At 39.9% G+C, this 15,566-nt stretch overlaps 1 protein-coding gene across 5 annotated transcripts in view; it reads left to right on the top strand.

The window, feature by feature from the left end:
* RNF217 (ring finger protein 217) overlaps positions 1-15,566 on the top strand; it is a 131,049-nt gene that overhangs the window by 91,860 nt on the left and 23,623 nt on the right. For all 5 annotated transcript variants that reach the window (XM_075554604.1, XM_075554601.1, XM_075554602.1 and 2 more), the window contains exon 3: positions 8,864-9,028. In XM_075554604.1, the coding sequence (XP_075410719.1) occupies positions 8,864-9,028 (165 nt within the window). The remainder of the gene's footprint in view (positions 1-8,863; positions 9,029-15,566) is intronic.

Genomic DNA, 15,566 nt, shown 5'->3' with positions numbered 1-15,566 from the left:
TACTATCCTATCTCCATAAGCTCGATTCCAATTAGAAATGTAATTTCTCACCTCAATAGTTCCCGTAAATTATTAGTTCAACCCCAGCTGAATACAAGGACAAGGAACAAGTTAAACCCACTGCATTTGAATCAACTCATAGCCACCCATGGGACAGAGTCGAGCTGCCTTGCAGGTTTCCTAGACTGTAACTCTGTATGGGAACAGACACTCTCAATGTTCTCCCGTGGAGTATCTAGGACAGTGGGTCTCCACCTTCCTCATGCCACCACCCTTCCATGCAGTTCCTCATGTGGTGGTAAACACCAACCACGAAACTATTTTTCATTACCACTTCATAACTATAATTTTGCTACTGTTAGGATTCAGGCGACCCCTGTAAAAGGGTCTTTCGACCCACAAAGGGGTCGCAACCCACAGGTTGAGAACCACTGCGTTAGTGGGTTTAAACTGCTGGCATTGCAGTTAGCAGCCCAATGTGTAACCAACTAGGTCATCGATGCTTCTAGGAAACAAGGTAGTAGTGGGAAAATAAAATGTTGAGGTTGTAGCTCTCCAGATATTGTGCCTGGAGACAGGCAAATTAATAATACCCATAGCTTTCCTCCATACTACTTATTCCATCTGAGAGTTTATGGTATATTTCGATGTGTATTTGCTTAGAGCACCTTTTCCGTGGTCTCTAGGAGACCATGCCTAGGTTAATAACATGTGCCAGCCCCATACCTGGTAGAATATGCAATCAAAATATATTTCTCAAAGGAACTATTCTCTGGGTCAGTGCATGAATAACAATCATAGCCTATGTAGGTAGAAAATGCTGAGACCATAGGAGAAGAGAGACAGGAGAGAGTGGGAAAACTTTATGAAGAGATAGCACATTCAATGAAGCATGGAAATGCTGAAATTGCCAAGATGGGAAATGTGAGCCAGAGCATTGGATTAAAACTAGATTTAAACTCTCAATTCATGGGCTGCCATACACCAATATTTTCATGTTGATTTGGACAGAGTTGGAGAGCAAGCATATCAACAGGGACTATGTTAAAGGTAATATTCTGTTTGCTTTTCTTGTGACAAAACTAATAATAGCGTTCATGATGACTTACTGAATGGTGCTTTAACTTATCACAAAGGGAAACAAATTCACATACTCAAGTGCAGTGAATTACATTCACGCCACATACCTTTGACGTGATTTTAGAAGCAAAAGGCCTCTGAGTCGAGATCTTAAAACGCTTTCTACATATATTATTTCCTCATCTGGTTAAAAGATGGCTCTGAGGATTCAACTAAGTCAATAGATTTGTTGTTCTTAATGGGTTTACTTTAAATATGTTTAAGCCTCTGTGCTAGAGAGGATTTAAAAATCTGTTTCCACATGTAAAAAACGTGTGAAGCTTTCCAATGTAAATGCAGTTGGTGTGCTCTTCTGACTCCATCACTTTAAATCGGCACTGTTTACAACAAACTGAGAAGCCGATTGCGCAGCCCTCGCTCCCCCCACCCCCACCGCCAAGGGCCGTCTAGCATACCACACGCACTGATTCTCCTCAGCTTCAACATGTCGTCAGTGTCACGACACCATAGAAAACAAACCTAGCCTCTTAAATGGTTGCTGCCCGAATAGATTTATGATAGCGATAAACATGGATTCGTCTAGCCTGGTTTAAAGAAGCCAGCATAGAATAAAGATTGTGTTCTATGTGTCACTGTTGGGGGGAAAAATTGTCACACTCAAAAGATGATGTAGACCTATGGCATTTTACTTAGAGTGTATTTCTCTCGCTGATTATTAATGAAGTGCTTGGCTAAAGTGATTGTTTGTTTGCTAGCTTGGTATATAAATTAACCATAACATTTTGGAGGCCTTATTTTTAATTAGACTTCTAACAAACTGTCCAATATTGGAATTCATCGGCTGTTTTAGCCGATTAGGCACGGTAGCCGCAGAGGTGTCATGGTCGAGGGGGCTCAGGTTCAGTGCCTGAACTTTTGGAAGCAGATCGCTGTTGCCAGACTTTTCTTTCATGGTCCCTCTGAATGGATTCAAACCTCAGACCGCGGGGTTAGCCACTGGGCCCAGTCATCGTCTATACCAAGAAGAGGCTGCTGTGTATCCCTGCCCTCCCAGATTCCCTACTGACCCTGCAGAGCGGTAAAGGAGTAGAACACCGGTCACGACACATGCCATAAACCTCTTAGATGGCCATCAGACGCTTGTTGGACATTTCCTTTGTGCAAGAGGTTGCTTCCTCTGGACCCGCTGCCTGACATTTCCAAAAAGCCCAGGTGTGAAAGCACCCGTCCGTTCATGGGTACCTTCAGGCAGATTTTTTCCTCTGCTGTTCTTGTCTATTGATCATGAAGAACTCTCCCATTTCTTCTTGCATGCCATATAATTAAATGACTCTCCATAAAAATACTGTGTTCCGAATAGGTTGTCTTGGTGACAGGAACATGATACCACTTGCTTTGGCTAGGGTGCATGAACGACACCTTTCAGGGCAGAACCTTCCAGAACCTTTTCTATTCATCTATTAAGAAGTGAGTCTGTGAGCAACAGAGTCAGATGGTTCTCTAAACCTTGCTGTCTAGATTGAGAGGAGGAGTCCATAAATCCTGAAAAGGGGTTCTTGCCCCAGGGGTTAAGAGTAAGACAATCTGCATGATGTGATGATTCTAAAATTAGAGAACTGGGCCTCTTCAAAGGACAAACCCTCATTCCTAAGTACTGTCATGCTGCCCTGGAAGCTTAGACCTCCCAATTAACTGCACAGAGGTGAATGTATTGTGTAATACGTAGTGCGTTACATATGTCAGAACCAATATTCGTGGACGTCAACAAGGTTATGTTTATGAGTAAGGACTGTATCTCAGTATAAAGAACCATCTATATACTCGAGTGTAAGCTGACCTGAATCGCAGTCGGGACACCTAATGTTACCCAAAAAACTGCATAAAAATGTGCTGAAAACCTCGGCTTATTCACAAGTATATGCAGTGTCTTGTTAGTTCGTGTTAGTCCGCCTTCGAAGCACAGCCTCTGGGAAAGGTTCGCTCTTATTTTTCAGCTGTGTTTCAGCTGTGCTGTGGGAAACCGGGGAAAGGGTCCCTTGACCACACTTGGGTTGTGTTCAAGGGAGCAGGGCCCTGAGAAGCACTGCCATTCAGGGAGAGCCCGGTCTGCGGTGAATCTCAGGGAAGACGATGAAAGGGAAGAAGTCAGACTTGCCCTTCCTCTGCTGCCTTTCCTACTTTGTTGTTGTTGTTAGGACCAGCGAGTGTGTTCCAACTCAGAGGGACCCCAGATGGCCGCGTCGAACTACCCCAGGGGCTTTTCTGGGATGTCACATTTGCAGGGACAAATGACCTGTCTTCCCCCATGGAGCTGCTGTGTTAGGGTTAAACCGATACACATTTTTTGATACTTAATAATTTTGCCACCAGGGCTCCTTACTCTTGCTTTCTAGAATTTTGATTTTGTAAAGGAGCAAGCTATGTGCCCTTGAACATACATGAAACAATGCACCAAGACTCTCTCCCTTCTCATTAGCCCCCTGCATTCCTTCAGATCTCCTCGCCAAGAAAAACACCATTGGTTCTTGAAAAAATGTCCTAAATATGTGATTTTCCGGTTAATTACTCTATTGACCTCTTTGGGACAGGCCCCGATCTGACAGTCGTTTAGCTTTCCGTGTTTTCTATAAGGTGTCTGCTGGCTGTCCTGTAGTTTGGGAGACACACAGGAGGAGAGGAAACCTAATACAAAACCTTGGGCTCAAGCGCAGGAACAATTGCAAGGATGACGCAGGACAGGCAGTGTCTGCTGTGTGGGTCAGAACCATCTGGACGGCACTAGCAACAATGTGAGACTATTTGGATCCGTGACTAGTATTGAGCCATTTGAAGTGGCATTTTGTTCGGCTACACTAAAGCTGCTGGGGAAACCTTGGGCTGCTAGCTGCAACATTGAGTGGTGGTTCTGGACGCTCTTCATTAAAAGGCTCTATTTGACTTCTGTGGGCTCTAATGTTGTAAGGGCCACGCAGAACTCCCAAACAAAATTCGTGATTGAAGGGCTTTGTTACGGAAGTCGACATGTTGTAATGTCGGTGAGAAATGCTTGCAGTTGGGTGGTTTATCAAGACATGTTACAAAGTTCTATCAAGGTATCTAACCAATGCCCAGAGGGCACACCACTCTGCCGGAGGCATTCTGCTCAAGCTTTGTGGGTCAGCAAGCCCAGCTTCCCAAATTAAGTCCCTGGAGGCACCCCACTCCGCAAGTCTGCCTCCTGTGAACAAAAGCACTCAGCCTTAGGTGCTCCATGGGTTGGGAAAACCCATCACTGTCCTGCTCTAGTTCCTGGTTTCGCTGTTGCTCCTCTGATGTAGCTGTCATCTGGATCCAGCAGGTTCCAGAGAATGCATTCCACTCCTGGCTCTTGCAGGTAATGAGTTCCCTCCTTGCACATCTCAGAGGGCTCATTTTATGTACAGCAATATGACACTCCAGGGAATCTTGGCTGAAGCTACACACCAGCGAATCTTATCAGTTTCTTTACCCCGCTTCTTACCAGACCCCATGCAGGGAAAGGCTGTTTAGTGAGAGAGACTTTGGCCAGTAGAAAGAAGCACATTAAATAAGTCACCCACCAACTGTTCTACAGTAGAAAAATGAGAGACTGCCTTTTCCCATGCAGATTGCTAAAATCTCCAAAACCGAAAGGGGCAAGTGTACTCAGTGCTATCTCCTGATGGCCCTGAGTGAGTGAGCCGAGTCAGCATGCTTGGTGGCAGTGGGTTTTCTCCAGATTGCTTGCCTCTAACTGGCGGCTTGGCTGAATTCTCCAGCTGAAGTGTTACCTCCGCCACGGTGGCATTCTTCTCACCTTTCAAGATCACTTTCTCTGTGCCCCTTTCTCCCAGCCCTCCCGGAAAGACCTCTCCTATATCACCTGCTTGCCCAAGCTTCTATGCGCTTCGTCCTATATCACCTGCTTGCCCAAGCTTCTATGCGCTCCGTCGTTACAGAATTGTATAGTTCTTTGGGATTCTGTCTTCCCCATTAGCTTGTAAATTCCTTAAGGACAAGTATTTTCATCCTTTTTTCTGTATCTAAAATCAGTACCATTAACGCCTGCTAGTTAGAAGGTGCTTAATACCTATTTGTTGAATGAGAAAATGAATTCAAGAATGTGTTTCATTATTGAGTATCTGCCTTAACTTGAAATTCTAATCAAACCAATCCTATTGGTAACACTTGAACTCATATATTTGTGTTACACATAAAGCATAGCTGTTAGACCTTTAATTTGAAAAGTAGTACTTTGGTCATTTATTTAAAAAATATATATGTATATATATAAGTATATGGAATATAAGGAAGAATAATAATTATCTTGAGTGTTGTTGTTTTTTTCATTTGGGAGCCTTTGTTTTTCTTTTGTGTACTATTTCCTCTCTGGGCATGAACTGTCAGGGCAGATACCATCTGCTTAGGTCAATCGGGTTGGTTTAACTTGTCAGTCAGTATCAGTATAGCCCAGATTTCTGGGGGGAAAACATGAAAAAGAAGGCAAAAGTATAAATAGAAAGTTCTCTTACTTTTCTTGTTTTCTGGGGCAAGTTAATTCATATTGCTCACTCTGATCTCTCTGTCCTTGAAACACTTGCAACCCTGCCTCGTATAGAAGACTTTGCACATTAATCATGATGCCTAGCAAAGTGTCATGTGGATAAATTATTTACTAGACATCATCTGGTTATCTAAGGAGTAGTGATAGCCATCTCAGCCTCTCAGCCACTGGTCATAAATTAGATATATTGGCTGGTGGAGGCTTTTTCCCCTCTTTTTCTTTTATTCTCTGAATTCATGTATGCTAGCTTCTGTGTATACCTACTGTACATAAAATCATTCATTTCCCAAACAATTTAACGAGTGCCCACCATGTGCCTGAAGTTGTGTGCGACTCAAATTAGAATCTACGGGATGAAGGAGACAAAGCTTTTGCCCTGGGTAAGTCTGTGTGCCAGAGAGGAGATGTGCTTAGTGTGAGTTTGATAAGAAAGATACTAGATATGCTGGGAGGAACAGTGAAGGTATCTCGAAGGAAGGAGTGTTCCATGTGGGTAAGATTTCAGTTGACTGATCGGATCGTGTAAATTGGGCCCTTTCCAATTTTAAGCAACCAGGCTGTGGTCAGGTTCCTGTTAGTGAGATTTCCTGTCAGGCTCCACTGGGAGTCAGAAGGACAGAAAAGCAGTATCAGCAGGTGTGTGGGTAGGCATCCTGGGCAATTGGAACACCAGCTCTGTTAGGTGTGAGTCCCTCTAACACAAAAGGTCAACGTCTGTGTTCCCTGCTCCACGGATCAGCCACCAGAGTGACTCAGCTCTTTGGAGTCACCTGGCCTCTTCAGATCGAAACGCCAGCATTCAGACAACAATCAGAGGCCACCTCGGGGGTACCAAGGTTGTTGGCGTTGCTGCCGGACCTTTCATTTTTCTAATCCTAAGTAATTCTTTCACGCATGTCTTCAGTGAGAGATGGGCACCATTCAGGCATGAATTTACATTTTTCATCTTCAATCGAGAGTTTGCAAGGCAAACTCCTCTCAGGTTGTCCTCAAGTCTAGTTGCTGGGGGAGATGGGCGAGCAGGTTCTGCAGCAGGTCGAGTTGTTGACTTAGGAGAAGTGGGAAGCCAGAGGCCCTGGTGTGTATACCAAATGTCTGATTCTCCCTAGGATGGTGTCTAATTGTTTTCATTAAAGATCCATGGTGTAACCCTTCAGTACTTGGTTGAAACGATCTTTGGACCATTAATATCCGACACTCATAACACGAATCCCAGTTTCAAAGCACCTTTGTGTACACTTGTATTCTTCTGTTCATGACTCAGAACTGGCTCAATGGCAGTGTTTGACTCTTGGATTCATTTCATATAATTATCCTTAACACTGATTAAAAACCAAAGATTATTTTTAATTTAACAATACCACAGGCTAGTAGTGATTTAGAATAATGAGTTCAGTATTTGGGTCCATGTGATACAATGGCAGATGTCTTCCCCCTCTTTCATCAATTACACTGAAAGGAAGGCTGCATATGATATTTATATCTACTCCTTATTGTTCAGTGGCATGGAAAATAAACAGTTTATATTTTTTTATTATCTGGATCTCATCCACTTTCACTCACCCTCCTTACTTTACAAATGACTCATTTTACTGCTCATGATTAGAAAGACAGACAAGGTTAATTTGAATGATTGATTCACTCTCTCTCTCTAAACAAGTAGTTTCCCAGTTTTTCTGAGGGCTTTTCACCTTAAACTGACCGCAATTTAGAATTTGGGCCTTCTGGATAACTTCACTATATGACCTTTATTGACGTCTACATTTAAATTTTTTAATTGCCAAAGAACGAATGCAGCTTAGTTCGAGGAAGGATTTTGGCACAGTGAAAGGAATGCTGACTTTCAAGTCAGGTTTAAATCCCTCCTTGGCCTGTCCTTGCCATGTGCTCTTGAGCAGGTCAATGGACCTTTCTGAGCCTTAGCTTCTCCATCTTTGTGATTTCTCTACCACTTTTGCAGAATTTATTTTGAGACTGAAAGAAGTGTATGTAAATATATAATACATTCAGTCCAAGTATTTTAATATACCAGAATTTTAGTTAATAAGTTCACCTAACGATTGTTTAAATATTATGGGAAAAAATGCTGTTTGTTTTGACATAATTATAAAAGCAAAAGTACCTTTGTTATTTTATACTTGCATGGGAAAAGCATTGTCTTTACCTGATGTAAGTGAAAAATGATAGTATTTTGATTTATAAACCAAACTGTTACAAATTACCGCTCATTTAATCCATATATGAAAACCACTGTTTTTTTTTAAGTGGCTTTCTAAAAAAGTAAGTTGTGATATATGTAGCTTATGAAAATAAATTCTAACTGTTCTTTCCAATGTAGTCAATAAATTCATTTATATGAAGTAGTATGTAGAAGAAAAGAGTAGAATAATCAACTATCAATGCACTGAAAAATGAGACTGTATTAATTCACTTTAATCAAGCTGTGCACGTATGTTTGAGAGTGCAGACTGGACATACCGTGAATGGATACATTGCTCTGCTGTCACTCAAAGTAAGGGCAACTGTTAGCAAAAATACCTTCCATCCAGGGGCCAAAAGGAAGACAAATGTTTTCAATGAGCACTCTCTTTCTCTTGTTCATACCCCTCGCATAGTGAAGCTGTGAAGGTCTCTTGAACCTGCCACAGCGTCACCATACTGATTTATTTCTAAAATGTGTTATTTTATCATTGACCTTACGAAGATTGATGCTAAACAGGAATAGCTAACATTTGAACTGCCCTCTCATTGAAAAGGTTGGGAGAATAGTTTATGTGTTACTGTGTTTCTCATTCAACGAAACATCTGTAATATCTTCATTTTACAAAATTGAATTGAGTTATTGGTAGAAAGAGTGATGTGATGCTTGAAAGTTTGGTTCAAGGGCGTAATGAATTAAAGAGAAGGCGGAGCACATGGATTTGGGACATTGTGAGTGTGCAGGTTTGACTCTGCTTCCGTCTGAGCAGTTTTTAAGGTCAAATTGATTTCTAGAAGGTCATAAGTGTTTAGTTCCAGTATAATCTTGTCAAATGAATTCTGACCTCCTTCAGTACCAGAACATTTATATCCCGTTGTTGGCACGGTCTTGTAGAGGGGAAGATACTATAAATGTGGATAGATTATAACTTGTTAGTGATATCCTACCAGCACTGTCATTCTTATTCTTTAAGAAATCAACAGGCTGTTTATCGGTACTGAATTTTACTCTTCCTTACACAGATCCAGTGCCCCACCTGCCAATTTGTTTGGTGTTTTAAGTGCCATGCTCCTTGGCATGAAGGCGTTAACTGCAAGGAGTACAAAAAAGGAGACAAATTATTGCGCCACTGGGCCAGCGAGATCGAGCATGGGCAAAGGAACGCCCAGAAATGTCCAAAGTGCAAGGTGAGCCGACATTTGGTGGGAGATGAGAGAAATGTGTAATTTGGATCTCACTGAAGGATAAGTGTTATAACACTGAAGTCAATACTTATGATTTTATTAGTGCATATAGAGGAGAAAAAAAGAATATTTGCTGTCCTTTTTAGGAAAAGGGATATTTTATAACAAAAGGAAAATTATATATATAATATATTTTAATTATCTACATTGTATCTCAATGAAGTTAATTATATCTATGATTTTTATGCGTGGATAGGAGAAAAAGAATGTTTGCTTCCATTTTTAGGCAGAAAACATTTTAGTATAAAAAGATTTTATATATAAATAAGATATATTATTATTATCTGCATTATATGTCCAAAGCTAATGGGACTATCAATTTAAAGTGTCAAGATTCAGTTTTCTATTTTAAAACTGGAGGTATGTGTAGAAGGAGAACCTAGTGTGAAAATCATTCTATAGCAATTTCCCAAGGTGAGCGATACCACCCCCTAAGGGGCCCTGGAAGGATCTTGGGGGAGGGGAGGATGCAATAGCAGATACCCATGCTTATCCTGGAGTATGAACTATAGTAAAAAACCTTTTAATTGTCAGAGGGTGCTGAGTAATTATTTTTTCCTTGAGAAGAAGGTGGTAGACAGACTCAGTTTGGGTACCTGTGTTTTAAAATTCTGTTTCTAGGTTTCAACGTGTATCATTACTAATTCCCAGATTTGCAGGCTCTGAATCCATGAATTCCATTGTTCTTCCCTCTCATCTGTCATTGCTTAGAACTTTAGGATGATATTAAATTAAATTAAATGATCAGTTTGCTTTTTGAAATCTGGTGAAGTGGAACCTAATAGTTAAATGAGGTCCTAGATATTTTATGTATCCAATTTTTCTCTTTATGATCCTAAAAAATGAACAAGAATGGCCATGTGAACTGAGATCTAGATGTTTAGAAACCAGGGATAGAAGAGAAATTTTCATAGGAAAATTAGCAAAAAATACGTTTACCAGAAAAAACTTAAGATTTTCTATTTTTTTAATTGAGGGTTGGTTGACATTTGAAATTTCTTGAGAGTTCACTTTAGAAAATTATACATGGATGTATATGTACTCCACATGTTCTCCCACCTTTTCCCCAAATATGCTTTTAAAACTGCTGTCAAATTGGACCCAGGATTCTATAAATTATTTCCCTGGATATTTTAGCAAATTTGAATGATCAGAATTTTAAAAATGAGTCATTGTGTATCCAAACTAACCTGAAATTCTAGGCATATAGTCTTAAGCCCATTATGAGCACAAATATGTCCAGATTCACTCTCCCTGATCCCTGTAGCAGTCCTAGACATAATGATGTTGTTGCCAGTTTCCACGGAGCCCAGTCTAACTCCTGGCAACCCCGTGTGCACAGAGGAGACTTGCTCTTTAAAGCCGTGACCTTGCAGAAGGTGTCTGGGGCACCTCTTTGAGTTTCAACTGCTAACCTTTCCACTATTACCAAGCTCTTACCTGTTTTCACCAACCAATGACTCGAGTTCTTACATTCAAATATTATGCAAAAAGAGTTTTCTGAAATAGCATGTTCCCTTCTTAGCAATAGAAAGTGTTTGGTTTTTTTTAAGAATAGTTTTGATTACTGGACTCTCTTACAAATGGTCTCTAAAGATGTTTGAGCTCAAATGTTGTTTGTTTTCCCATCCACAATTACTCTGTTTATGTCTTCGGACTTCTTCAGTGCACTTGTTTCTTATTCCATTGAAGAGCAAATAGAAAACGGGGCCTTAATCCTTCCTCTTCCCTACTCAGGTTGCTGGAAGCTATGGTTGAATATCAAAGCAAATAAAGACCACTGGGAATTTAGGAGATCTAGTGCTGTTAGAACATTTTACTGAACATTTTGTTCAAAAATGCTCTCTATATCTGTTTATAAAGCTATAAAAGAAATTATTTGTTAGCCTGGCTCTAAGATGGAATACTGAATGAACAAATGAACAATACTGTACTACATCGTACATAGATGAACTTTTGAATGGATTTAGGTAATACATAAAAACATGCATTACTCTAATTGTATCTTCTAACTTTAAATGGGCTCTGAGGTATAAAAAGAAAAAAACAGTCAACTATCAAAAGTTTACTAGGTACACTAATAATTTCTCACAGCCATAATAAATAGAAGTAAACAATTAAGAGAAAGCAGACATGCTGGTGTCCTTTGGAAGTAATAGGTAAAAAGTTGTTTTGTTTTGTTATATTTTGTCTGTGAGGGATTACCTTATATATAGCTGAACACAAAGGGGTTATTAAGGAATCAGTCTGCATCATTACATTGAAGTAGAGAACCCTCTTTCTTTCTAGTGGGGTTCAGGTACCATTTTAAGATTTTTTTTTCTCCAAGCCATTTTATTGGGAACTAATACAGATATCGTATTGTTTCATAGTTCAATCACATCAAACACTATTGTACAATAGCCACCACAATCAATCTCAACTCATTCTCTGTGTTCTTAACTCCTTGAACTCAGCTCCCTTTTACGCCCGCCCTCCGATCACCCCCGCCCCCCTGCCAGAAACCCTTGTTCTACGTGCTGTCTCTATGGGCTCATCCAATACTGAAAAAACCGAAAGACACATAACCAATTTCAAGAGTACCCCCCAATGAAAAAATATATTGATAAACCCCAATATGAATAAACAGAAAACAAAATGATACAGGAGCATGTTGAAGACCAGGTGAGGCCCAGCATGCATCAGAGTGGGGACTGACAAGGTCTTAATTGTTCAAGTCAGATCTATCATTTGGATCTTCTGTAGTCATCTCTCCAGTGCACTCTGTTTGGTAACCAGGTTCTTCCCATCCTCTCTCTGGGCAGAGGGAGATCACAGGATGTGGAGGCTATCACCTGTGGACACCTCAAAAAAGAATCGTGGGCTCCCACTGTCATCTATATCCTTCTGCAAACCAGACTCTCGCGCTTTAGACTCTGACACTGGTCCCCCCTTTGACTTTGGCTTATGTGATTTCCAATCCTTCAGTCACTTGATACTGGTGTGGGTCTCCCCTGTGGACTTAGTGGACATCTCACTTAGATGGCTGCTTGTTAGGAAACAAGCCTTTAAGACCCCACATGCCATTTTATCCGATAGCGGGGCACCATTTAACTGCTTCATCACACCTTGACATAGCACCCACGTCTTCTGTGTCCCTTTACTGAGGGTGAGTATCGAGCGGGGCCATGATGTAAGAACTAACTGTTCTTATGTTGGAGCTAGGATCTAATGCGAGCCCGAAACCCACTCCTGGATCTGTGTGGTTTTGTTTGTTTGTTTTTTTATCTGCCTGTGCCTCCCTTTAGAGACCTCTTTGTTAATATATGGTAGAGAGTCTTATTGTTCATCTCCCTTGGGCATAAAAATCTTCCATTAATATTGTCCTTGATCCCATCAGAGGGATGAGGGATACTGGTGGGCTAGTCAGATCAGAAGAGGATAGGGCGCCTCCATGCTCGGAGGAGCACAAGTGCATGACTGTTGGTAGAAAAAGTGAGAGAACTGAGCTCCAAGTGGGGGGAAATGACTAAAAATACTTTTAAGGACCTTAAGGAGAAAGTATCCCTGGTAATAGGCACCAAATACGCCACATTGGCCCTAGTTTCTGGACTTATCTTAGGGATGCAGGCCAAGTGCCATAGAACACTGGGCGTTGAATCCTGGCTTGTCACTGCGCACACCATGCTCCAAAGCGGCACCAGTGAGACCTGATGCGGAAACTCCACTCTCCCTCAAGCACACTGGTACCCTGAGGACTTCAGATTGAAAATTCATGGTGTTTGAAGAAGCAGAAAACAGCTATACCAAGATAATTGAATTGTAATACCCTATATTCTGTATTAAGATACATTTTTTCCAGCTAACCTGTAACTGGCATATCAGTGAATATTGTTGTAAATTTTCCCTGACAACCACCTCCAATTGTGTGTAAATAGTGTCTAGCCACGAAAGGATTGATTTTGTACATGTGAATAATTCAGGTATGGCCATGTGGGGTCAGCTTATATTGGTCCAATAACCCTCTCTTGACAGTGCTTTAACAAATTAGTACCAGGGGCTAATCAACGACAATATGACACATTTTTAGGTAAATGGTTTTATTTTTCTTTGCATATGACTTAACAGTCTTGCATTGTTTTAACTTTCTGTTATTGTTGGACTTTAAGATTCTATTTCCCTCCACGAAACACTTTTATTTTTATAGTTGAGATCATAAGAAAATAGTATTCAGTTATTTTTTATTATACTCTAAGTCTCTCTTCCCACAAATCAGCAATTTAAATATGAAAAAGAATGAAATTTAATTACATAAAAATATCAAGGGCTCAAGTAGAAAGAAAATACTTTGAAAATGATGATGGCAGCATATGTGTTAGATATTGTCAACTGCTTTTCCTGTAACTGTTGATAAGATCATGTAGTTCATTATCTTTGTTTTACTTATCTGGTAGATTCCATTACTTGTTTTTCAAATGTCGAGCTATCTTTGCATCCCTGATATGAATCCCATATGTCATGGTGACTTAGTTTCTTAATATGCTGTTGAATTCTACTGGCTAGAATTTTGTTGTCTGCGTTCATAAGGGATGTTGGTGTGCAGTTTTCTGTGTGGGTGGGTTTGTTGCCAGTTTTGATATGGAGGTTAGGCTGGCTTCAGAGAATGAGTCTGGGAGTTTGCTCTCCCTTTCAGTATTTTGGAACAGTCTACTAGCATTGGTGACAGCTCTTCACTGCATACTTGGTAGAATTCCCCTGTGAAACCATTTGGTCCTAGACTTTTCTTGGCTGGAAATGTCTTGATGACTTTCTCTATTTCTTCTTTTGTTATGGGTCTGTTCAGGTTTTCTACATCAACCTGACTTAGTTTGGGTCGATGATGCATTTCCAGGTATTTGTTCATTTCTGCTACTTTATCAAACTTGTTGGAGTACTTTCTTTCATAGTATTCTGTTTTGTTCTATTTATTTCATTTGGATCTGTGTTATGTCACCCTTTTGATCTCTTAATTCTAGATCTTTTCACCTTCTTTTTCTTTTCCTTTGTTACATTTGCCAATGGTTTGTCAATTTTGTTAATCTTTCAAAAATCCAACCTCTTATCTTATTGCCTTTTCCTATTGCTTTTCTGTTTTCCAATGCACTTACTTCTGCTCTGATCTTTATGTTTCCTTTCCTTCTGTTGTTGGGGGTCTATGTTGTTGTCCTTGTTAACATTTGTTGTAGGTGTTAAGGATCACTTCCCCCTTTTTCCCATGTGTTATTCAATTGCTACAAATTGCCCTCTGGTAACCACTTTGCTGTGTCCTAAAGTTCTGATATTATGTGTTATTGTTATAACTTCTTTCAAGAAATTTCTTAATTTTATGCCATTTGGGGGTCTGTTACCCAGTGGTTTTTAAGTAGTAGTTCGTTCGGTGTCCATGTGTCTGTCCTTATGTCCTTGTTCTTCTATTGTTGATTTCCAATGTTGTAGCACTGTGATCTGAGAGAATAGATTATGGGATCTCAATGGCTTTGAATTTGTTGAGAATTGCTTTGTGGACTAACATTGGACCTCTTGTAGAGTATGTACTATGTACACTGTAGAAGAATGGATATTATTTGTTGTTGGGTGGAATGCTCTGTATAGGTGTTGGAGGTCAAGCTGTTTGGCTATATCATTCTTAAGCTTATTTCCTGATGATCTATCTTCCCTTGAAAATGGTGTGTTAAAGTCTCTTATAATTATTGTCAAGCTGTTTATTTCTGTTTTCAACTCTGAGCATTTGATTGATGTATTTTGCGGGTCTTTCATGGGTGCATATATGTGTGTTAAGGGTATATGTTCTTGGTGTATTGTACCTTTAATCATATATGCTATCCATTCTTGCCTCTCATTTTATTCACATTGAAATCTATTTTTTCAGAGTTCAATACTGCTACTTTTGCTTTTTATGGTTGCCATTGACATGATAGATTTTTCGCCATCATTTGATTTTTAATATATTTTTGTCTATGAGTTTAAAGTGTGTTTCTTGTTTGCAGCATATAGATGATTATTGTTTTCTAATCCAGTGTGCTACTATCTGTCTTTTGATTGCCATATTCAATCCATTGATATTCACCAATTATTGATATATTCGGGATTATTGCTGTCATTTTGCTGTGTTCTTGTTTGGTTTCTTTTCCCCGTAGTTTAATTGATGTCTTTGTTCTTATATATCTGTTATTTTGATTTGCTTTTATCATATTGGTTTCTGAGTAGTGTTATCTCTTCTGGTGCTATTGATTTTACCTGCTATTGTTGTTGGTTCTCTGTCCATAGTGATCTAATAAATAGTTTCATAATGCTGGCCTTGTTTCTCAAATTCCTGTAATTTTTCTTTGTCTGGAAATAACTTTATTTCTCCCTTTTATTTGACCGATAATTTTTCTGGAGATTGGATTCTTGGTTGGCAGTTTTTTTCTTTCAGACTTTCATATATGTCATTCATTGTCTTCTTGCCTTCATAGTTTCCATG

Source organism: Tenrec ecaudatus, chromosome 7 (assembly GCF_050624435.1).
Source record: "Tenrec ecaudatus isolate mTenEca1 chromosome 7, mTenEca1.hap1, whole genome shotgun sequence".
Classification (NCBI taxonomy): Eukaryota; Metazoa; Chordata; class Mammalia; order Afrosoricida; family Tenrecidae; genus Tenrec; species Tenrec ecaudatus.
The sequence above is the reverse complement of the archived record's forward strand: the minus strand, read 5'-3'. Positions and strand labels throughout refer to the sequence as shown.